At 43.5% G+C, this 23,287-nt stretch overlaps 1 protein-coding gene across 3 annotated transcripts; it reads left to right on the forward strand.

Moving 5' to 3' along the window:
* Positions 1 to 1,280: 1,280 nt before the first annotated feature.
* wnt5a.S (Wnt family member 5A S homeolog) lies at positions 1,281 to 21,363 on the forward strand. 3 transcript variants are annotated; one of them, XM_018241181.2, is made up of 5 exons: positions 1,281 to 1,419; positions 11,038 to 11,171; positions 11,552 to 11,799; positions 15,457 to 15,749; positions 20,485 to 21,089. In XM_018241181.2, exons 2-5 carry the CDS (start codon positions 11,092 to 11,094, stop codon positions 20,941 to 20,943), a joined length of 1,080 nt encoding a protein of 359 aa, XP_018096670.1. In that variant the 5' UTR covers positions 1,281 to 1,419; positions 11,038 to 11,091; the 3' UTR covers positions 20,944 to 21,089.
* The last annotated feature ends 1,924 nt before the right edge of the window (positions 21,364 to 23,287 follow it).

Consider the following 23,287-nt stretch of genomic DNA (forward strand, 5'->3'; position numbering starts at 1 on the left):
GCTCTGATTATACTAAATGCTTAACCATGTGATTGCCATAGTTGCACAAAAAGATGCTGGAACCTGGGAGAACTATTATGGGAAAGGAACCCTACCCTAATATATTTAACAGCCCATGACCATCTCTTACAGAACCTTCTCCAATTCTCCTTCTGTTCCTTCCTGCTGTCCCCTCTCATCACCCCCAACTGCCACTTCTCCAAGCCATTGTCCTGTCATTCTTCCCATTTGCCTCAAACTCCCCCTGTCCCCGTTGACCTCAAAGCCTTTTGCTACTTCTTCCAACCTTTATCTTCTCTTTTCCAACCCTTAATTACAACATAAACACCATCTCCCCTCTCTACTGTCTCTTCCTACTTCTTCTGCTTGTTGTCTTCTCCTAGTTCTCCCATATGCCACTCTCATCTCCAACCTCTTCTAACTACCACCTTCACCTGCCCACTATACCCACCTCCAGACTCTCATTACCTTTACAACAACCAGAACCTTTTCTCTTCCTCTCAACATCTCTTCCAGCCTCCCATTTGTCCCACCCTCTACTCCCAAACTGACGCCTCCACCTAATGTTGCCTTTCACCCCCTCCTTTGCCAACTTTGCACCTTTCTCTCCTTCCCATTATCTCCAATTCCCTCTGCATCCTGATGTTTTCCTTTCTCTCTCCCTTCAGAGAGTTGCAGGGGGTTGTAGTTCAACCACAGTTGAGAGGCCATAGGTTGGACCTAATAACTTGGGGCCCCACAGGATCCATCTTGCCATGTGCAATGCAACTAAAGTAAAACACATACCTTGTAACCCTGATACACGAAATAGTGAAGCACAGTCACTGTCTCGCTATGTTCTGTATAAATGTGACTCACAGGAGGGAATTAACGACAGAAAATCAATCATATCCTTATAAAGGCCCCGGTCTGACCACAAACTCCCTGATTCCTGCCTGTCAGGGGCTGTTGGGAGTTGTATGATTCCTGCACCTGTATCTCACCTTCCTACCCCTGACCTGTGTGTACTATATACAGTGCCAGAGATAGATAAATCAGTAGGTTCAGGTGAGTGGGAATCAGGAGGATCAGCTGAGTGTGAGTGTGACTCAGGAGCTACAGAGGAGTGTGGGTCAGTAGTTCAGATGATGAGTGTGAGTAATGAGTGTGTAAAAGTAAGTGTGAGTGTGTAACGCCCAGCTGACTATATGACATTGCCAGTCCCAATCTGAATGTATAAATAGTAATGAGAGGGACAGTCTCTCCTCTAATTGTTCCCTATTTAATCTTCCCTTTATTCCCTCCGGCACCCAAAGCACAATCACATGGACATGGGGAAGATTCGGAAGTGTCTCCTGTTGCCTTTGGTTCCTGCCTGTAATTAGCAGCCTGTCCCAGGGGAGACTCACTCCAACTTCTCTCTGCTCCCCAATATACACAGTGAGTACATCCACTTGCCTCCCCCAGGCTGGGGGCTTCTCCTCTTCACTTACTGCTACTGGGGGCTTCTCTGTGGGCACATTCTCTAGAGATACAGTGTGTGTATCAGACAGACAGACAGATAATAGTGAGAGAGAGACAGATAGAGAGAATGAGAGTAAAGAAGAGAGAGAGAGAGAGAGAGAGAGAGAGAGAGAGAGAGAGAGAGAGAGATGAGATATTATAATATAATAAAGATAATAATTATTGAATATAATATATTTATCAAGAACGTCAGTGACTGTCCGATCTATTGCCATTTCTACCCAGATTACAGAGAACAAACCAATCTGATTTTTTTTTCTTTTGTTGTTTTGTTTTCTTTTATTGCATTAGTTGTATCGATTGTGTCAGTTGTATCGATTGTGTCAGTTGTATCGATTGTGTCAGTTGTATCGATTGTGTCAGTTGTATCGATTGTGTCAGTTGTATCGATTGTGTCAGTTGTATCGATTGTGTCAGTTGTATCGGCGTCCACTCAAATCAAGGTCTGAAATTAATGATTTTCCTAATTTTATTCCCATGTTAAATGTTTAACCCCCCCTCGTTCAGGCATTACAGTCGATTGCAAGCTCTGTGGTTCAATAACCCGGTCATTTACTCTCCAAAGCTGCCAAAAATAATTTTTCCGGGTTTGTGTCCCCCGAACGAATAAACCAGCAGTTGGGAAATAAAGGGGCAGATTTATCAAGGGTTGAGTTTCGAATTTGAAAAACTTCGAAATTCGAATTCAAAAAGACCAACTGAAATTAAGTCAAAGTTTTATTTGGCCGAATAGGTCCGTTTTCAATTTAAGTTTTTTCACCAATTGACTCCAAATAGGTTCTAGGAGGTTCCCCATTGGCTAAAACAGCAATTTATCAGGTTTGCGAATGGTCAAAGTCGAATTTTTAAAGAGACAGTACATGATAAATTTCGATATTCAAATTTTTGAATTTTTTTCAAATTCAAATACAATTTGGACTATTCCCTAGTCGAAGTACACAAAACATAGCTTGAAATTAGATTTTTTTGAATTCGAAAATTCACCTTGACCATTGATAAATCTGCCCCTTAGTATCACCGAGAGACGTCACAATGGCGCAAAGCAGCAGAACTGCAGGAAACAAAGTATCCGGCGCTTTAATTCCAACTGTCACTTATTTCCACTGACTCTTCCCAGGTACAGGGGGGTCTCACCCATTAATTCCCCACTGGGAGCAGAAAAAAGTGGGAGACGTTTATTGGTTTATTTTGCAGTGACCCCCCCTCCCCCCAGCAGTTTCCTGACTGGGGCAATAAAATGTGCAGCTCTGGATTCTTTTTGCAGCTGGGGGGGGGGAATCACATGGAATTCCTGGAATATTCACTGTGGGGATGAAGGGGTTAATAGAGTTAAAGAGACAGGGGAGGAGTTTGAGGCCACAGCCAGTGCCTCTCAGTCTTGTCCTTCTCTCCACTGAGGATACAATTCATTTTTAACCCTCTCAGTCCGTTGGGAGATTTGCACTAGTGAAGGGGTTAATATAAAGAAGGACAGGGAGACGTGAATAACTCACCTGCCCGGGGAATTGTACAAGGTGTCGGGATGTGTAGCTGCCGAACTACAACTCACTGCTGCCTGTGGGGACATAGGGAACCAGTTATGAAATGAATAAAAGACCATCAATTGGCACCAGGATTGTGATTGTTCTGCTCTGGTACCGACTTCTCCACAACTGACCCACATTCTCTGGGTTTATGTGGAGTCACCAGAAACCTCTCACCTACTGACTGGCATCACTCACCATATTGGCACTGGCTGGCACTGTCCTCCTGTGTATGGCTGGGCATCACCCTGGGTCAGACTGGGCATCACCCTGGTACTGACTGGGCATCACCCTGGGCATCACCCTGGGTCAGACTGGGCAAACAGAATTGCGAATTTTTTTTTTCCAAAATGTGAATGTCTATAGGAGCTTTTTAAATATTTCGCAATTGGCAAATTGCGAATCTCTATGCGCACACTCGGCGACTCAATTACACGACAACTTTGGTGGCGGTTAAAATATTCGCAAAAACAGTTTTGCAAACTGCGAATTTAAGTTACTGTCCCGTCTCATTTGCACGCCATTTGCAAAAAATTTATCCACACTGCGAATTCACAAAAACCGGAAAGACGGGCAGAGCAGTGCAATATATGAGCATTCAGGAAAAAACATGAGCAATACAACACAAAAATATGCGCTGCGCGAACTTTATAAATGACCCCCACTGACTCTGTGGGGCGGTTTAACCCCTTGTTGGACAGGAGAGATTTTGACAGTGGGGGGGGGGGCAGCTCTGCTTTGAAAAGACTCCTAGGGTTCCGAGTCCAGTGAGAAGGGGGGGTGATTAGGAGACAAAAAAAGTCGCAACTCCTGTCGCAGCAATTAAAGCGACAGTCGCAGGAGTCAGAACAATGGAGTGTGAGTAATTGTGAGTCTGTTACACCTGGAAATCCTGTGTTTGACTAATGATCAGAGGGTCCCTGGGGCTCCTCCCACTCCCAGGCTCCAGGGGGTCGGCGCTACAGCTTTAAGCTCAGCTTGGCGCTAATAGGTCCGCTCAGTGCGCATGCGCCGACTTGAAGTTTTCTCTTCCCCGAGCGCTGAGTGTGAGACACAGAGAAGAGTCAGAGGAAGGAGAAGCGCAGAGACCGAGTCCTGAAAGAACTGCCGCAAAGTCTCAGCTGCACCAAAACCCCTGGATCTCACCCCAAACCCCCGGGAATTGCTCGGCCTCACTGACGTCAGCGACTTGACTCTGCGACTCTGCGACTTGTTCTCCCGCTGGATTGAGACGAATGAGACTCGTTGATTCTCCGCAGGAATAAATTGTCGCATCACAGGGGCTCCGAGTCCGACTGTCAGTTTTCTTCCCCTTGTCTGGAGCCCAAATACTCAGGGAACTGGGAATGTGCCCCAGTCTATAAGTCTCCCCAGTGCTACTTACCTGCTGGAATATTGGGGCTCCCAGGAACCCCCTGCACCCCAACAACCCCAATAGCCAAGGATCCTACAGCTCCTCCTGCTCTGGATTTACCTCCATTCACTGGACCCCGCAGAGCTCTTCCCTGGATTAACCCCCATATTTTTTGGATTACAAAGTAATTGTGCCCTGGTTGCACCATGAGAAAGGTAAGTGTTTGTCCCTTATTGTGTAGTAAAGACATTGCACCTCAGCCCTCAGGTGTCTCCCAGACTTTTATCTCCCAGCATCCTCCCTGGTCATCGTGTGCCCCCCACCAGGTCACCTGACTAAAAGTCAAGGCTCAACCCAAAACATCTGCCCATTGAGTATGAGTATGTGCTACTATTTGCCCAGGGTAGAAGATAGACATCTCCACTGATATTAGTTGTGCTCATCTTGATGGGACAATGTGAAGGTCTCACCATGTTCCACCAGGTGATTTACTCTCTGTTCTTCTCTGTGAAACTCTTACTTGGACCATCTCATTTCTAGACCCAAATGACTAGGAGCTGCCATTTACTACTGGTTTTACACCCCCCCCCCCATGTTAACCAGAGCTGCCCCCCTGGGAGCACATATGACTCTTTCCACCTAGTTGTAGACCTCAGTGGTGACTTTGAGGTTTGTAACAAAGGTTAGCAAAGCATTGTGGGTACAAGGGGAAATGCTGCTGCCACAAAGCACTTGACACTTACCCTCAAAGGCGGCTGCTCCTCCCTCACAACCTGGAGACACCAGTGGAAGAGAATGAGGCTGATTTTTATCTCTTTTCCTCTATTTTAGCTCAAGTGCGACCAAACTTTGCATTTAATTGCCGCTATAAAATGTTCCTCATTGTTCCTCTGACTGAGAACTCTGGAGGTCGCATGATTTATTGCCCAGGGCACCACTATCTTGGCTCGGGGGCTGACTAAGCCAAATGACACCTCTCTGTTAGACCCATAACCCCCCATTTTAAAGGAAAGCCCCTTAAAATGAAGGTTTCAATGGGCACCAGAGACCCATCAAGCCTGAGGGATGTTGCCCCCTCTAGTAAAGGAGAATTCCAGGGAGAAGCCGATTCCCAGGCTCTTGTGTGCAAATCGCATCTGCTGCTGCCCCCTACTGGCCACACATTATTAGATCCCAATTCCATCACCTAAAATCTAGAGGTCTGGCTCCTCATAGGAAACTGTCAATTTTATTCACAGTCTGAAACTTCTGTATCTGCCCAGGGGGAGAAATGGCTCTTTATCATCTCTAATCAGCGACTTTCCTTACTACACTTTGTACATTCAAGTCTATGGAGCACCTGGCTGAGGGTTGTGGGTGGGGGGCACCTATATTAGAACACAAGATCATCAGGGTGCCTACTAGAGATTATAGGGACAATGCCTGGCTGTGGGTTATGGGTGAAGGTCTCCGGTAGAACCCAACATGCCTGGCAGAGAATTCCAGGTGGATAAAGTGTTGTTACTCAGTACAACTTGTAGTCCACCATTTCTAGATGAGGATTCTAGGATATCTGAATATGTTGATGCCCAACGGGTCCCGCACAATACAACCCCACAGTATGTCTGGGTGAGGATCCTCAATACAGAATTAGGGGTTATCCAGCCAGTCTCTGACACCCCATGTAAGACTGGGAGACATTTGTGTACCCTATAGTGTTTACTGAAGCCACAATGTGCCTAACAACAGAGGATTCTGGGTGGAGAGCATGTGAATGGATCTTGCAGGCTAGGGAATATGGGGGGCTTTGCGGGGGATATTGGGTAGGATGATGGCAAATGCTCAGCTACAGCTTGGGACCCCCAATCTTTTTCTCTGTGGGCTTTACTGACTAGTTTTATACTGATGCCAAATCCCTCTTATCTTTCAGAAGTGGGACTAGGAAGTCATCCCCAAAATCCACTTATCAGTGGCCATCGTCCCCTCCCCCAGGAGTTAATGAACCCATCCTATGGCCTCTAGTTCAGGTCCCTTATTAGCCTCTAGCTTAGGTCCATCCCTTGGCCTCTAGTTTTCATCCATCCCTTAGCCTCTAGTTCGGGTCCATCTCTTGGTCTCTAATTCAGGTCCCTTCTTGGCCTCTAGTTTAGGTCTATTCCTTAGCCTCTAGTTCAGGTCCATCTCTTGGTCTCTAATTCAGGTCCCTTCTTAGCCTCTAGCTTAGGTCCAACCCTGGGCCTCTAGTTTTCATTCATCCCTCTGTCTCTAGTTCAGGTCCATCAATGGGCCTTCAGAATATTTTTTGAAGAACCTCAAATCCAGCTTTAATTCAGGTCCATACAGTAACCATCCCTTAGATCAGAAACACTGAATATTTCAGGAGAACCCCAAACCCAAGTCCTGTTGGGAACCGTCTCTTGACCTGCAGTTTAAACCCAATCTTTATCCGGGTCTCAGTGCCTCTCGGGAACACCTAATATTTCTGGAGAACCCCAGACCCAGTGGTCTTGTGAGCTTACTCCACTTGTTCCCTTGTAGTTGGTCCCGTGTAATCCCAGAACCAGTGCAAGTCCCTGTGTTTGTGCAGTTTAATTGCAATTTAAACGTCTCTCTGGTTATTTTTAGAAGGCAGAATTACTCCCAGGGTGCCGGGCCCCAAACACCCAGTATATTTACTGACAAAATGCTCTTAATCACTTTTTCCACTTAATTGCTGCGGAATTGAATGTTCTCTGCTGGGTTCAGTTTTACCTTTTTACTACAATTTGCCCAGAACTATCCGAACTTGTGTGAGCCCAGATGCCTTTTCTGGTAGTCGCTCATTGTCTTCAGATTTCACCCCCTCCCCCCCAAATCAACCCCTTTCCCCAGCAAAAAGGAATTAACTCCCCACTTTGTGCAATAAACGGGAACCCTCGTGTGTTTTGTGTCTGCCGGTACCGACCCCTTAGTCCAATTCAGCCCTAATCTGTAATATCCGTCATATTCCACATTATAATCCTTTCCTGCACTTTGAATCGATTACCGACATTTAAATCATTTAATTTCGGAATTTAAATCTCTAAATATTTTTAAACATTTCATTTATATGTTTTATTATTTATTAGTTTCAATGGATTCCATCCCCCCCTTCTAAAAATATTTTACCTCTTTCAATGTCCCCTTTGTTTGTAGAGTGGGGTGTTCCCCCCCCTGAAGTTGATGAGAATTGTACCCCTCTGATTTATTTGCAGCCCCCCTCCACCCTCTTGAACTAAAGTTGTTTCTTTTCATTTCCAAAAAATGTAATGTTTGACTTCAGAATAAAACTAGTGTTTTTTATTTAAAAAACAAGTTTTTTCTTAGTCGAGGAAGAAAAAATCATTAAAATAGCCACATGGTAAAAAAAGAAAACACAAAAAAAATTTGAAAAAATATTAAATTATTGTATCAAATCATTTGATTTATCTGAAACAAATGGAACGTGTTTTCCCAACAAATGTATTTTATGATTTACAATCCCCGATTGAAAAAAATGCAAAGAAAACCTCATATTTTAAACAGAGAAGTTTAGAGGTTTGGCCGTTTCAGGGCAATTCCTTCTCTAATTCTCATTTTCGTTTACGAAAAAAGAAACAGAAACAATTTTCTGAATGTAGATTTCAAATCGAAATATATATTTTTTAAATCGCCTTTTAAATTCTGTAACGAGCTGTAATTTAATTTTAAATCAATCGTTTCATTTTAAATTCATTTTCACTGCATAGAAATAATTGAAATATGGATAATTCAAGGGTTTTGTTTTTTAAAAAACAAAAAAATGACAAATTCCACAGTAAAGTTTATATAGAGATACAATGCAATTAAAAATAGAAATATTTGAGATAAAATAATGCTGTTTGGGTTGGTTAATGGAGTAAACTATAATCTACACATACAGATTAACTGTTTAATTAGATGGTAGAATTTAAAGGCTATATATATATATTTTTTTTTAAAGAGTTTTCCATGTCTGTGTAAGAGTCTATATTTATTTCTGGTTATATGAGAACAGGTTATATTTAAAGCGCTGAGATATATCCAGTTCGATTTCTTTGCCTGACATTGTGTGAGCTCCAAATAGACAGAAATGAATATTCTGAAAGCAGCAGATTTTTATTTTATTTTATTTTTTAATTAAATATTTGTCTTGTAGTATTTGGGGGAGACAAACGCGTGCAAATTGTGCCTAGACAAGACCAAAAAGTTTTAAAATTAATTCTGGAGCTTTAAGGAATGGAAATTGCACAGGGAAAAACAGTTGTTCCCTTCTGATAGAAGAAGTCCTCTATTGATGATCCTCAAAACCAGAAGAAGTCGTTGTCCCTCAAATAATAATGGAGACCTCTTTGGAGATGTTTTTAAAGAAGATCTAAGAGGAGGAACTTGTAATACTAAACTCAAAGATTAGTTTAGAAACTCCGGTGAAAACCAGGTTGGGGTTTCCATCAAGACTTGTCCTTCAAATGAGGCATCGAGGATGGAAGCTTGAGATATTTGGATGGTGGGATTTGGGGGGGATTAAATATGGGTTCTTCACCTTGCAAACACTTTTTTCTGTTCAGTTGTGTTCAGATTGTTCCCCAGAAATATAGCCTTTTTTTTACTGTTTTTCCAAAATTTAAGTTTAAAGTTGAATGTCCCTGTCTCTGATGTTTGAGTCTAGAAGCTCAATAATTCAGGCGCACTCTAAACTGTCACAATTTTGCAACACTTCGTTGATACATTTGTCAGGAGCTTCTCTAGTATTAGCAACTATTGTATCAAGTCTAACAGCTGCCCGTAACGAAACCCAGAGATTCTGCTCAGCAGGGACAAAGATAAGAAATGTATCAATTTAGAACAGTTTAGAGGGTCGGCGACCCCCCTTCCCTGAGCTGACACTTTACACTTCAATATTAGAAAAACGGTGACACATAGAAAATAGAAAGTAATTGCAAAAAGTCTTATTTCTGGTGATCTATCTGAAACCAACTAGTTGTTTGAAGGTGAACAACCCCTTTAAGAAGACTATGGACTGTAAATTAAAGAATGGCCTTGGACTATCTAGACTGGGGTCGGGGAATATTGCAATATTTAAGGTCAACCGAGATGTTTATATGGAGTGGACCTCCGCTAAGGGATTTGGTTCTTCTATAGGCAATTCTTGCCCTTGGCTTTGGAGATATTGGGGTTTAGGGATTTAACCCCATCATAAGTGGAACATCTAGATATGGAATATGGAATATATAATATCTGTAGATGTCAAACTGAGAATTCCAGCACAGTTATGACTTCCGACAGATCATTGTGACGTCATATGATGGGAATGTACTTTTTAACCCTTTAAATACCCCTCATTTTGGCCTCCTCACTATGTACAGATTTAAGAACTAATGCTGCAGTATTTTCAGGCTCCCATGTGACCCCTCTCCCCTTTTTTTTTCTTCTTAATTTGGCATTAAAATCTCCACAAATACTTGGACGTTTCCCCCCCCCCCCCCAAATGGATAATCTATTTGTTGCACATCAACTTAAAGAAAAGAGGGAGAAAAAAATCACTTTAGCAGAAGTTGGACTTTTCAAATCGATTAACAGATGTTCCTCTGGCAGCTGCAGGGGGGGGGTTGCACAATCGCTGGGTTATTCGTGGAAGCGTTTGTTTTAGGGCTTGGACAGCCTTTGAAAATCTATTAGCACATAAATTACATAAACGACATCAGGAGGAGGTCGGGACTTGGAGCGAGAGATCTTCATTTGCGCGGAGGGCGTTGTCCTATCGCCAGAGAACTCTAAGCAGCAGCGTTCGCTCCCGAATCCAATGGATCTCGTTTATTTCTCTCGTCCCTCAGCTTCGACTTGGACTTCAGACTTGTGATCAATTCCTGTGGGTGCCACGATAATATCACAATTATTTTTTAAATTGAGTTTTGTCCTTTTTCTCATTGTTATTCATTCGTTTATCGGCCGATTGGAACCCGAGATTTGTCGGCGATGCAACTTTTTAACATTCTGCAACATTTTCCCATTCTGTAAAACCTTGAGTCCGATCTCTAGATACTTGGGGGCATATTTATCAAGGGTCGAATTTCGAATTGGAAAAACGTTGAATAGGTCCGTTTTCGATCAAATAGGTCCTTATTCGGCCGAATTCAAATCGTTCAAATTTGATTCGACGTTTTTCGCAAAAAAAACCTTAGATTTTTCAAATTCCACCAATGGACTCCAAATGGGTTCTAGGAGGTCCCCCATAGGCGAAAACAGCAATTTGCCAGGATTTAAATGGCGAATGGTCGAATATTTAAAGAGATAAATTTAGATACTCAAATTTTTGACATTTTTTTTCAAATTCGGATCGAATTTGGACTATTCCCTAGTCGAAGTACACAAAAAAATAGCTCGGAATTCGAAATTCACCTTGACCTTTGATAAATCTGCCCCTATATCTCCCCTAAATCTCGAGCATTTAGGGACTGGAATCAATAAATAAATATAAATAATATTCTGTTTTTCTGCTTAATTTAGTGCAATTTTAAAAAAAAAGTTAAAAGGTTGAACTTGATGGACGTGTGTCTTTTTTCAAACCAACTTACTATGTTAATATGTAATAATATTTTAAATGACTTTCTAGTTTATTCCCTTTTTTTTTTATTTATTTAACCCCCGGTTCTTTTCTTGCAGAATCTGTGGACATTTCAGTTTGGAGGAGAAGCTTCTGGGCTGGTGGGCAGTGCAATGGTCTCTCAGCACTTTGTGGTTCTGCTCATGTCTCTCTATTGTCTGACCCAGTCTGTGGTGGAGAGCAGCTCCTGGTGGTAAGATGAACCCCCACTCCTCTCTATATTGTGGGCCGCTTCTCCTTTATTTCTTTTTTACTTATTAAAGTTAATTTTTTTTCATATAAATTAGTTCTGAACCCCTGAAGTTATTGTATGAATGATTTACATGAAGGGAAAAATAAAACCCAACAATATTCCGGTTGCATCCAGAGGGTCTTATGTTGTAAAGTCACCAGTGATAAAAGATATCTCCCCCCAATATACACATTATAAAGAAATAAATAATTTTTTTATTCCCTATTTTCACTAGACTGTTTAGTATAGTGCTTTTGGGGCATTCTGGAAATTCTGGTTTATAGATTGCAAGCTCTTGGGGTGAGTATCTACACAATGCTGTCCTGTGCTTCCCTCTGTAGGTCGTTAGGCATGAACCCGGTGCAGATGCCGGAGGTTTATATCATCGGGGCTCAGCCGCTGTGCAGCCAACTGTCTGGGCTATCGCAGGGTCAGAAGAAGCTCTGCCAACTGTACCAGGACCACATGCAGTTTATTGGAGACGGGGCCAAGACTGGGATCAAGGAGTGTCAGTACCAGTTCAGGCACCGGAGGTGGAACTGCAGTACCGTGGATAACACCTCAGTGTTTGGGAGAGTCATGCAGATAGGTAGGTCCCCTGCCCCCTCAACCCCCAACTACCTACCTGTGCCATTACCTGTGCCTTTACCTGTGCCTTTACCTGTGCCTTTACCTGTGCCTTAACCTGTGCCTTAAACTGTGCCTGTGCCTTCACCTGTGCATTTACCTGTGCCTTAACCTGTGCCTTAACCTGTGCCTTAACCTGTGCCTTATCCTGTGCTTTCAACTGTGCCTTTACCTGTGCCTTTACCTGTGCCTTTACCTGTGCCTTTACCTGTGCCTTCACATGTGCCATCACTTGTGCCTTCACATGTGCCTTTACCTGTGCCTTTACCTGTGCCTTAACATCTGCCTTTACCTCTGCCTTAACCTGTGCCTTAACCAGTGCTTTCAACTGTGCCTTTACCTGTGCCTTTACCTGTGCCTTTACCTGTGCCTTTAAGTGTGCTTTAACCTGTGCCTTCACTTGTGCCTTTACCTGTGCCTTCACCTGTGCCATCATCTGTGCTTTAACCTGTGCCTTTACCTGTGCCTTCACCTGTGCCATCATCTGTGCTTTAACCTGTGCCTTAACCTGTGCTTTCAACTGTGCCTTTACCTGTGCTTTAACCTGTGCTTTAACCTGTGCCTTCACCTGTGCCTTCACCTGTATTTTTACCTGCTCCATTACCTGTGCTCAGCTTTCCCTCTCTCTCAGGCCTGATTATACAGAATAAATCTGTAATTCTCTGTATATATTGGATGGGGTAAATGTGATTTTCTCTATTCTGTGTCCCTGCCTTTGTGTTGAATTTGATATTTTTTATTTCATGTGGATGAAACATTATGTACAATTACACAGTGTGTATATATATATATGTGTGTGTGTGTGTGTAGCTGTGCTGGGGGAGGGGACTCACTATATAACGCAGGTTTCCCAGCACTTTGTGTTTTGACTGCTGCACATTTGTAGGTTTAATTCCTCTTATTAATATATTCCTAAAATCCCCTGGAGGCAAATGCACCGCAGTAAAATGGAAACTTTTCTTTCAGCCCCCCCCCTCCCAAAAAACCCCTCCCCTCTGTTGTAGAATTAAATGACACGTGTTCCTGATTTTTTTTCCTTGTTGACATGAACAGTTGGTCTTTGACCCCGATTTCGTTAACCCCCCCTTATCCTGGCTGCTTGTTTGGAGTTGAGTTGAAGTTACTTTTGCTGGAAATTTGCGGAGTATCCAGTGCCCCCCCCATGAGCCGTGACATTAGCCCCCGGGGGGGATCACTCGGTGCTGAAGGCTCCAAACTCTCTAGAAATAAAAGGGAGAATTAATTGGGCAAAGTGATGGAAGAAGAAGCAATTTCTAATTCGGCACTTTTAGTTAATGGGGAGATTGAGCCTGTGTCTCTGGCTGATTCTATAAAAGTCCATTCATTCACCAGGGGAAACTGTCGGCTCCCAAACCCCCGGCAATTGGGGAGAGAGGTCAAACAATTCTGTGTCTAGGAAATTCACTGACTGTTACTTTTTTTTAACTTTCGAATTCGCTGCTTGATATAGATTTCATTTCGCTTTCTTAAGCATAAACTGACTTTTTTTTTTTTTTTTTGGAAATGTAAATGACAGTTTCCCAACAATGGCTGCGCCCGCTCCAACTCCCCATCTGTTTGGCTTCCGCCTATAGAATAATAGAATTAATTAGCGCTGAATGGAGCATCGCAGGATTCGGTTGGAAATCACATTAGAAACCCAATTATGGGGGAGGGGCTTAGGCAGACCCAGTGGCTGTTGAGAGACAGTAGGGGTCCACATATGAATTTAAAGGGATACTGTCATGGGAAAACTTGTTTTTTTCAAAACACATCAGTTAATAGTGCTGCTCCAGCAAAATTCTGCACTGAAATCCATTTCTCAAAAGAGCAAACAGATTTTTTTATATTCAATTTTGAAATCTGACATGGGGCTAGACATATTGTCAGTTTCCCAGCTGCCCCCAGTCATGTGACTTGTATTCTGATAAACATCAATCACACTTTACTGCTGTACTGCAAGTTGGAGTTATATCACCCCCTCCCTTTCCCCCCCAGCAGCCAAACAAAAGAACAATGGGAAGGTAACCAGATAGCAGCTCCCTAACACAAGATAACAAATCGCCTGTAGCATGGCACTGGCGGCACTTCGTTTTCCGAACTCTGGAAAACGACTTTGGAAAACGAAGCGCCGCAGGCATGTCATTTGTACATTTTCTTCCACCAATGGGGTCATTGTGATGGTTGGGGCCCCTGTGTGGTGCTACTCACTAGTGATGGGCGAATTTATTCGCAAGGCGCGAATTCGCAGCGAATTTGCGCGATTTGCCGCCAGCAAATAAATTCGAGAAACGCCCGCGAAAATCCGCCCGAATAAAATAATTTTCGTCTGGGTCGAAAAAAACAGACGCCGGCGTCTAAAAAAACGGCCGGCGGCGTAAAAAACGAGACGCCTGCGACGTTTCACGAATTTGTAGCCGTTTTGCGAATTTTGCGGGTACATTCGCAAATTTTCCGGCGAAATTCTGCAAATTCGCCCATCACTACTACTCACTAGTGTCAGTAATGCTGGTAATTGCTCTCCCGCCCTGTGCCCATAGAGACTGTAGTTCTACCCAGCATTCTCAGCTGTTCAGAGTCCTGTGCACATAGAGACTGTATACGATTCCTGTGGCCGCTGGACTCACATTTCAGAGAGAGGGAAAGGAATATGTTTCCGAGGGGGGATTTCCAGGTAAGAGACCCCCCTAGTGAAAAGAGGGAACTGCACTGACTCTTGTCTGAAGTACAAACTGATAATATACTGGCGGTGTTGAACTACACCAACCCCACCCTATAGGGACTGCTTGGGGTGGGGGAAGAAGAAGAAGAGGGGGATATACAGTATTTCATACCCTCACATTAGATTGTAAGCCTTTAGGAGCAATCAGGGTCAGACTTGGTGGCAAAAAAGAAAGGTTTAAGCCTCATCTGAGAAGGACGCGGGGTCCAACCTGCAACAACTCCCAGCAACTCCCTTGACAGCTTTGACACGGTTGATCGGCGATGGGAAATGTGCAGTTGTCATGGGAACAACGTTTCTGTCAAATGGAATCAGTTCCATCATCCGAAAATGTACAAAACGGAAGTAGAAGACAATAGGAATGAGTCCTATCACTATCAGAGCTGCAAAAATGCAACAAGGGGTTAATAAAACTGCACTTTTTATATTTGTGTCTAAATGGGTTTCACGATTGTCCTATGGGTGTATAATAGGTTAATACCCCCCCTTGTATCTCTATGTGTGAGAGGCAATTTATGTGTTGTACAGTAAGGGGTTAATAACAGCCGTCACCCTAAGGAGTCAGTTGTATTTGCACAACAGGAGGTCGGCTGCGCTCACCCCTTATAAATGATATCCCCGAGGCTGCTGTAGCGCTTGAACAATAAGGGGTTAATAATATCCAGCACCATAAGAAGTGTCAAAGCTTTGTACAAAGAGTTAATTTTGCTCACTCCCATATAAACTGGAATCCAGACTACTGATGATATATTTGTACAGTAAGGGGTTAATGATACTCACCTGTATAATCTTTATATAAATATATAGGAGTAAATTTAGGAATGTAAGAGTTAATGAACCCCATATAGTTGTGTCGTTATGGGAAGTCGTGTGCAATAATCGCCCCTCTCTTTGCAGGTAGCAGGGAGACCGCCTTTACTTACGCCATCAGCGCTGCAGGAGTAGTGAACGCAGTGAGTCGCGCCTGCCGAGAGGGGGAGCTCTCTACTTGTGGCTGCAGCAGAGCCGCCCGACCCAAGGACCTGCCCCGGGACTGGCTATGGGGCGGCTGTGGCGACAACCTGGATTATGGCTACAGGTTTGCCAAGGAGTTTGTCGATGCCCGGGAAAGGGAGAAGATTTACCAGAAAGGATCATATGAGAGTTCAAGGATTATGATGAATCTCCACAATAATGAGGCCGGAAGGAGGGTAAGTGAACCCCAAATTATATTAGTGGTCGGGTCTCTGAGCTACGTAAGCCCCTAGTTCTCCACTGCCAGACGGTAATACCTGCTCCCACCACTAGTCGTCATACTGGGGCTCTGCACAAGGTGGAATTCATTAGTGCAACGCACACTCAGCACACTCACAATCAGTACACTCACACTCACACAATCAGCACACTCACACAATCAGCACACTCACACTCACAATCAGCACACTCACATAATCGGCAAACTCACATAATCAGCAAACTCACATAATCAGCAAACTCACACAATAAGCACACTCACACTCACACAATCAGCACACTCATATAATCGGCACACTCACACAATCAGCACACTCACACAATCGGCACACTCACACTCACAATCAGCACACTCACATAATCGGCACACTCACATAATCAGCAAACTCACACAATAAGCACACTCACACTCACACAATCAGCACACTCATATAATCGGCACACTCACACAATCAGCACACTCACACAATCGGCACACTCACACTCACAATCAGCACACTCACATAATCGGCACACTCACATAATCAGCAAACTCACATAATCAGCAAACTCACACAATAAGCACACTCACACTCACACAATCAGCACACTCATATAATCGGCACACTCACACAATCAGCACACTCACACAATCGGCACACTCACACTCACAATCAGCACACTCACATAATCGGCAAACTCACATAATCAGCAAACTCACACAATAAGCACACTCACACTCACACAATCAGCACACTCACATAATCGGCAAACTCACACAATCAGCACACTCACACAATCGGCACACTCACACTCACACAATCGGCACACTCACACAATCGGCACACTCACACAATCGGCACACTCACACAATTAGCACACTCACACAATCGGCACACTCACACAATTAGCACACTCACACTGCTAGTGCTGATACTGAGACTTGGCACGACAACTGACTTTATGTAATGCAAAGCGCACTATTAATGCAGGCGTCCGTTTATGTTCAGTTGCTTGGAACCCCTAAATAATCAACAACCAGCAGGAGATCTGAGGGGCATTTCTATATGAGCTCAAGGCTCAAGCCCCCCGGGGAGATGCCCCATACTCCATACTTACCCCTCGGCACAGATTCTTCCAGCGAAGTTCCGCGCATCCATCATCTGCGTCCTCGGTAATCTGACTGGGAGATCGGCAATTTCCATTTAATTCCGCACACTACTCCAACTGCGCATGCGTGAAATTACACGGAAATTGACGATCTCCCAGTCAGATTACCGAGGACGCAGAAGATGGATGCTGGGGGGCAGGGTTTTTTGGCAGGGGCCACAACAAATTGTGGAGAACACGACACACAGTTCAACTAAAATAATGTCCCCCTTTGGCAGATCGTCTGGGTTGTTCTGGGACTGTACCCCTAAGGTCAGGGTCTGCTGGGTGTGCGCCTCTAGAATTTGCTTGTGCTCAGGGGGTGTTTGTGTTATTGTCCTGGGTTATTCCAGGCTGAGCGTGTTCCTGTGCTGTTGGCTTGTGCCGTGGTGTGTATTGGTACTGTTGGCTTGTGCCGTGGTGTGTATTGGTACTGTTGGCTTGTGCTGGAGGTGTGTATTGGTACTGTTGGCTTGTGCCGTGGTGTGTATTGGTACTGTTGGCTTGTGCCGTGGTGTGTATTGGTACTGTTGGCTTGTGCTGGATGAGTCAGTACCACCAGTTTGTGCTGGTGTTTGCCTGTTTTATCAAATTGTGTCAGTTCAGTTGGTAGTGGTAGTACCAGGTATTCGGCAGGTGGGTTTGTGTTTATAATGTTGGGTTGTGCTATTACTGTTGGGTATTTGCTGTAGTGCTGATTGTGCTAAGTGTGTGCAGTGAGTTGGTTCCATTAGTGTTGGTTTGTGATGGTAGAACCAGGCCTCAGACAATATTTCAGGGTTGTGCTGGGCCAATATAACTGAGTTGTGCTGGGGCTGTTCTGCTGGTTTCGGCTCTTTGGCTGTAATGTTGTCTCTGCTTGTTGTGTTGTGATTGGGCTGGTAATTCTATCATGTGTATAAGGATGTTTAGGTATGGGACCTGTTATCCATTAAACATAAATAAACCCAATGGGCTGGTTTTGCCTCCAATAAAGATGTCATGTGCAAATCTGTCCCATTTCACTTCACCGAACAATTAGCTAAACAGCGAAAAATTCATGAAATGCATTGAAGTTGTATTGGGAATGTTAGAGCAGTTGGTTCCAGTCTTCGGGAATAGTGCTGACTATGCTAGGGCTGGGAGAGTAGTGTTCAGTCGTACTTGAGAATGCTAGAGCTGTTGCTTCCAGTCTTTGGGGCTGGGCCAGTAGTGTCCCATTGTACTGGGAGTGCTAGAGCTGTTGGCTCCAGTCTTTGGGAATAGTGCTGAGTATGTTGGGGCTGGGCAAGCAGTGTCCAGTTTTACTGGGAATGCTAGAGCTGTTGGTTCCAGTCTTTGTGAATTGTACTGGGTATGCTGGGGCTGGGCCAGTAGTTTCCAGTTGTACTGGGAGTTATAGAGCTGTTGGTTCCAGTCTTTGGGAATAGCACTGAGTATGCTGGGGCTGGGTGAGTAGTGTTCAGTTGTACTGGGAGTGCTAGAGCTGTTGCTTCCAGTCTTTGGGGCTAGTGCTGTGTATGCTGGGGCTGGGCCAGTAGTGTCCAGTTGTACTGGGAATGCTAGAGCTGTTGGTTCCAGTCTTTGGGAATAGTGCTGGGTGTGCTGGGGCTGGACCAGTAGTATCCAGTTGTGCAAGGAGCTGGGTTGTGCTGTAAATGCCACTTCTGATACCAACTCTGTGCCTGGAGACTTGTTGAATATGACATACGTTGGATGCTGAACCTCAAGGAACTTATCTACTGCCAACCACATGTGCCCTCGCCCCAGAGATCTCATGCAGGGGCCTCTGTATATGAAGAACCACAACATTTCAGTGGAAAGAGTGAAACACACCCAACTTATATGTCATGATCCCTTAAACCGCATAAACCAATCTGGCAGCTCCTGAGTCCAGTCATCTGCTTAACTTTCTCCAATCACAATTTCCTAAAATGTATTTGTTTGGCTGAAAATAGAGAGAAAATCCTGACCTAAAGGCCAATAGAATTCTCCAGGGAGAGTGACAAGGGTGGGGGTTCAAGGTGATGCCGGAGGAATAGCGCTGGTGGGGAAACTATTCAGCCCTAGTAAATGTCACTCACGTACACAGATTGAATTTTATTGCCCACGCCGGGGCATTCGTGACTGATACTCGGTATCACTGTATCACATTCGCACAAGTCAGCAGCAGCCGAGGTGGCGCGTCCCTTTAACTGCAAGTGAAAAGGAAAGATTTTTATTTAGAACATTTTTTTTCCGATCCCCCCCCCCTCTACCCAGGCACTGGGCTGGTCTTGTTTTATAACAAAGATCTGAACTATTTACAGGTAACATAAATATATACCTGGAGATATTCCTATACTCTTTATAGAGACTATCTGATCATGGAAGTAATAGGGAACCTCCCACCCACATGTAGAAATACAAATATACAGAGAAAAGACTGTAAATGTGTTACGACAAATGATTCTGCCCCTATATAATGAACAAGGAAACACAGCTTGGCAAGTCTGAACATAAAAATTACACACACACATATATATACACACAAACATGTTTTACCCTCCTGGGACTGAGAGAAATGATTTCCGGACCCCTAATGACTCACTTCTATTACTGATTCCTTTTACTACAAGTAAACCCACTAGGGGGCAGTATATGGCCTATTTCTTCTGAGACAGATCCCCACTCTGCCCCCTGTAGCTGAATCCTGGCAGAGCAGTTGGCATTACCTTGGACCAGTGATCCCCAACCAGTAGCTCGTGAGTAACATGTTGCTCTCCAACCCTTTGGATGTTGCTCTCAGTATCCTCAAAGCAGGGGATTATTTTTGAATTCCAGACTTGAAGGCAAGTTTTAATTGCATAAAAACGAAATATAGTGCCAAGTAGAGTCTCCTGTAGGCTGCCAGTCCACATAGGGGCTACCAAATAGCCAATCACAGCCCATATTTGACACCCCAAGGAACTTTTTCATGCTTGTGTTGCTCCCCGGGAGGCTGGTATCTAGTGAGTCTCCGTTTCACACCCAGGTACTGGCATATCTATCTCTATAAGACTAAAGTGCCCCCAACATATTCAAGCCACCAGCAAAGGTTAGATTAGGATGTTGAGATATCAAAGTCAATGCAAGTCCACAAATAGGAGGCCCACTTATATAGGTCCTCAACAGCTGCTCAGATAACAATGTCCTGAAGATGGTTTGGTGATCTACTTCCACTGAATTGTTGAACATACCCAAGTTGGCATAGAATACCCATAGCTACCTAGATGTACCCCTTGTAGGGGTCAACTGATGTGTAAGTGGGCTGAGTATTGCCTATGATGAGACCCTGAACACTATTTTTCCTTGGTTCGCTATATATTCTCAATCAGTTCCAAGTAGACCTTTTCTTGATCACCAGGAGATGTCACATTGAAATGACAACATATTGTAACAATTGTTCTTCTTGTTCCCCTGGGGGTACAGTAATCAAGAGTAAGGTGATGGTCAATATTAGAACTAAGATCCAGATGAAAGTTTTCTATGGTGATTTGGGAAAGCGGGTCGTGACATGGACCCTTTGCGGATGATTACTGACCCTTTTCCTTTTCTCCATCTCAGGCAGTAAGTACCTTGGCTGATGTCGCCTGCAAGTGCCATGGAGTCTCCGGTTCTTGTAGCCTTAAAACTTGTTGGCTTCAGCTGGCGGACTTCCGCAAGGTAGGGGACCACTTAAAGGAGAAATACGACAGCGCGGGAGCCATGAAGCTGAACACTAGAGGAAAGCTAGTGCAAGTCAACAATAAGTTTAACTCACCCACAATGAATGATCTGGTTTACATCGACCCCAGCCCGGATTACTGTGTGCACAATGAAAGTACTGGATCCTTGGGGACCCAGGGCAGGCTATGCAATAAAACGTCCGAGGGGATGGATGGATGTGAGCTCATGTGCTGTGGAAGGGGCTACGACCAGTTCAAAACGGTACAGACTGAGAGGTGTCACTGCAAATTCCACTGGTGCTGCTACGTCAAATGCAAAAAATGCACCGAAGTCGTTGACCAGTTTGCATGCAAGTAGAACTCCAAGCACAGACCTTAGGACCTATATCAGATATCAGCTTTTTTTTTTATTTATAGACATCACATGGGAGTTGCAGACAGAAAGGCTTCTGGGTCCACCTCTCCTCGGTATCAAACAACCAGCCTGGAATATAAAGAAACAAAGGGAATTTTTTTTTTTTAAATGAACTGAGGATATTTATTTACAGAGATAAAGACTTTAATGCTGTATCATTGGAGAGACTTGGGCAAATTGCATGGGATCGAGGCCATAGAGTGCAAAGACAAAACTGGAGACTGGAGTTATCCAGGAGGTCATGTGGACTTTTGGTGTTCTCTTTGCAGTGATCTAAAAAGCACGTTGGTTCCATTCTGTCTATAAATCATGACACATAGCTTTCTATTTTCTGGTTACATAGTGACATCATCCTAAAAGCTTATACCCTGTGAAAAAAGATACCCCCCTTACAACATTCTAATGGTAAGGAATGTTGCACGTAATGTCTTAGAGGTCCACTAGAAAACATCTCTGATGATTGAGAAAGGACATGTCTCCAGCTAAAGGCATATTCATGGTCATCTGAGCTTAATTAGTCATGAGGTAACAGTAGGAGCATTCTCAGTTCCTCCCTGATGTTTAAAGTGGTATCTCAGTCTGTGTTCCCATGGGATTCATGAACGATATAATGATGCCCCATGCTGGACATAAAAAAGTAGTTCTTTTGTAGGAGGCTCAAAGACCATTAGTACAAGTTGGGGGCTCCTCTGATACCATGGTTTATAGAAATAATTGAAATTCTGTCATTTATTTTTAGGGAGCTCATTGACCATCAATACAGGTTGGGGGCTTCCCTAATTATGAGAATTATAGATTGATATTCTGATATTCATGTTTGGGGGTTTGTACACCATCAGTACAAGCTGAGGGGTTCCCCAATCCCAAGAATTATCAATAGAGATTTTATAATTAATTTTGGGGAGCTTATGGACCACCGATACATGAGTGCTCCCCTAAACCTAATGAAAACCTGTAGGGGTGCTTCCCTAAACCTAATGAAAACCTGTAATGTTTGGAGTGGTTTATAGACTTTGAGTAAAAGTTGGGGACTTACCTGATCCTAAGGGCTATAGATTCAAATTCTGTAATACATTTTGGGGACTCATGGATCATAAATACAAAGTGGGGGCTCTCAAAAATTATAGATCAAGTTTGGGGTGGCTTGTACACCACCAATACAAGTTGGGGGGTTCCCCAATCCCGAGAATTATCAATTGAGATTCTATAATTAATTTTGGGGAGTTTATGAACCATCAATGCATGAGTGCTCCCCTAAACCTAATGAAAACCTGTTATGTTTGGGGTGTTTTATAACTGATCCCAAGGGCTATAGATTCAAATTCTGTAATACATTTTGGGGGCTCATTGATGATTAATACAAAGTGGGGGCTCTCAAAGATTATAGATTGAAATCTATGGCACAAATTGGGGACTCCTCTGATACCATGGTTTATAGAAATGATTGAAATTCTGTAATTTATTTTTAGGGAGCTCGTTGACCATCAATACAGGTTGGGGGCTCCCCTAATCATGAGAATTATAGATTGATATTCTGATATTTATGTTTGGGGTGTTTTATAGACCATCAATACAAGTTGGGGGGTTCCCCCGATCCCAAGAATTATCAATTGAGATTCTATAATTAATTTTGGGGAGTTTATGGACCATCAATACATGAGTGCTCCCCTAAACCTAATGAAAACCTGTAGGGGTGCTCCTGTAATGTTTGGGGTGGTTTATAGACTATGAGTAAAAGTTGGGGACTTACCTGATCCCAAGGGCTATAGATTCAAATTCTGTAATACATTTTGGGGGCTCCTGGATCATTAATACAAAGTGTGAGCTCTCAAAGATTATAGATTGAAATCTGGGGATCTCAGGAACCATCAATAAAACCGGGGGCTCTCCCATTCCTAAAGATTTTTTAAATTGAAATTTAACCCTCAGTACAAGTTCGAGGCTCCCCTGATCCTGAGGGTTATAGATTCAAATTCTGTAATGGATTTTGGGAAACAATATAAAGTGGGGGCTGCCAAGGATTATAGATTAAAATTCTGTAATTCTCTTGTAAAAAAAAAATACATTTTGTTTCCCGGAAATTCGCTAATTTGCACATTTTTAGGCAAAATAAATGGATTTTATTCCGACAGTAGCCGCATCACATACACATTTATTTGAATAGGCTAAAACCATTCGAACAATGCAGAGTAAACAGAAAAAAAAAATCACATATTTTACATATTATTCAAAATAACTAAAGTACCACGAGGTTACATTTAAGGGAAATTGTGGTCTGCTGTTTTCT

The sequence above is a fragment of the Xenopus laevis genome, chromosome 4S (assembly GCF_017654675.1).
Source record: "Xenopus laevis strain J_2021 chromosome 4S, Xenopus_laevis_v10.1, whole genome shotgun sequence".
Taxonomy (NCBI): domain Eukaryota; kingdom Metazoa; phylum Chordata; class Amphibia; order Anura; family Pipidae; genus Xenopus; species Xenopus laevis.

Bases quoted from the DNA above. Each gene is read 5' to 3' on its own strand.
- wnt5a.S (XM_018241181.2), top strand. From the start codon at position 11,092: ATGGTCTCTCAGCACTTTGTGGTTCTGCTCATGTCTCTCTATTGTCTG. The intron at 11,172-11,551 runs GTAAGATGAACC...TTCCCTCTGTAG, and splicing joins GTGGAGAGCAGCTCCTGGTG to GTCGTTAGGCATGAACCCGG. The intron at 11,800-15,456 runs GTAGGTCCCCTG...CTCTCTTTGCAG, and splicing joins TGGGAGAGTCATGCAGATAG to GTAGCAGGGAGACCGCCTTT.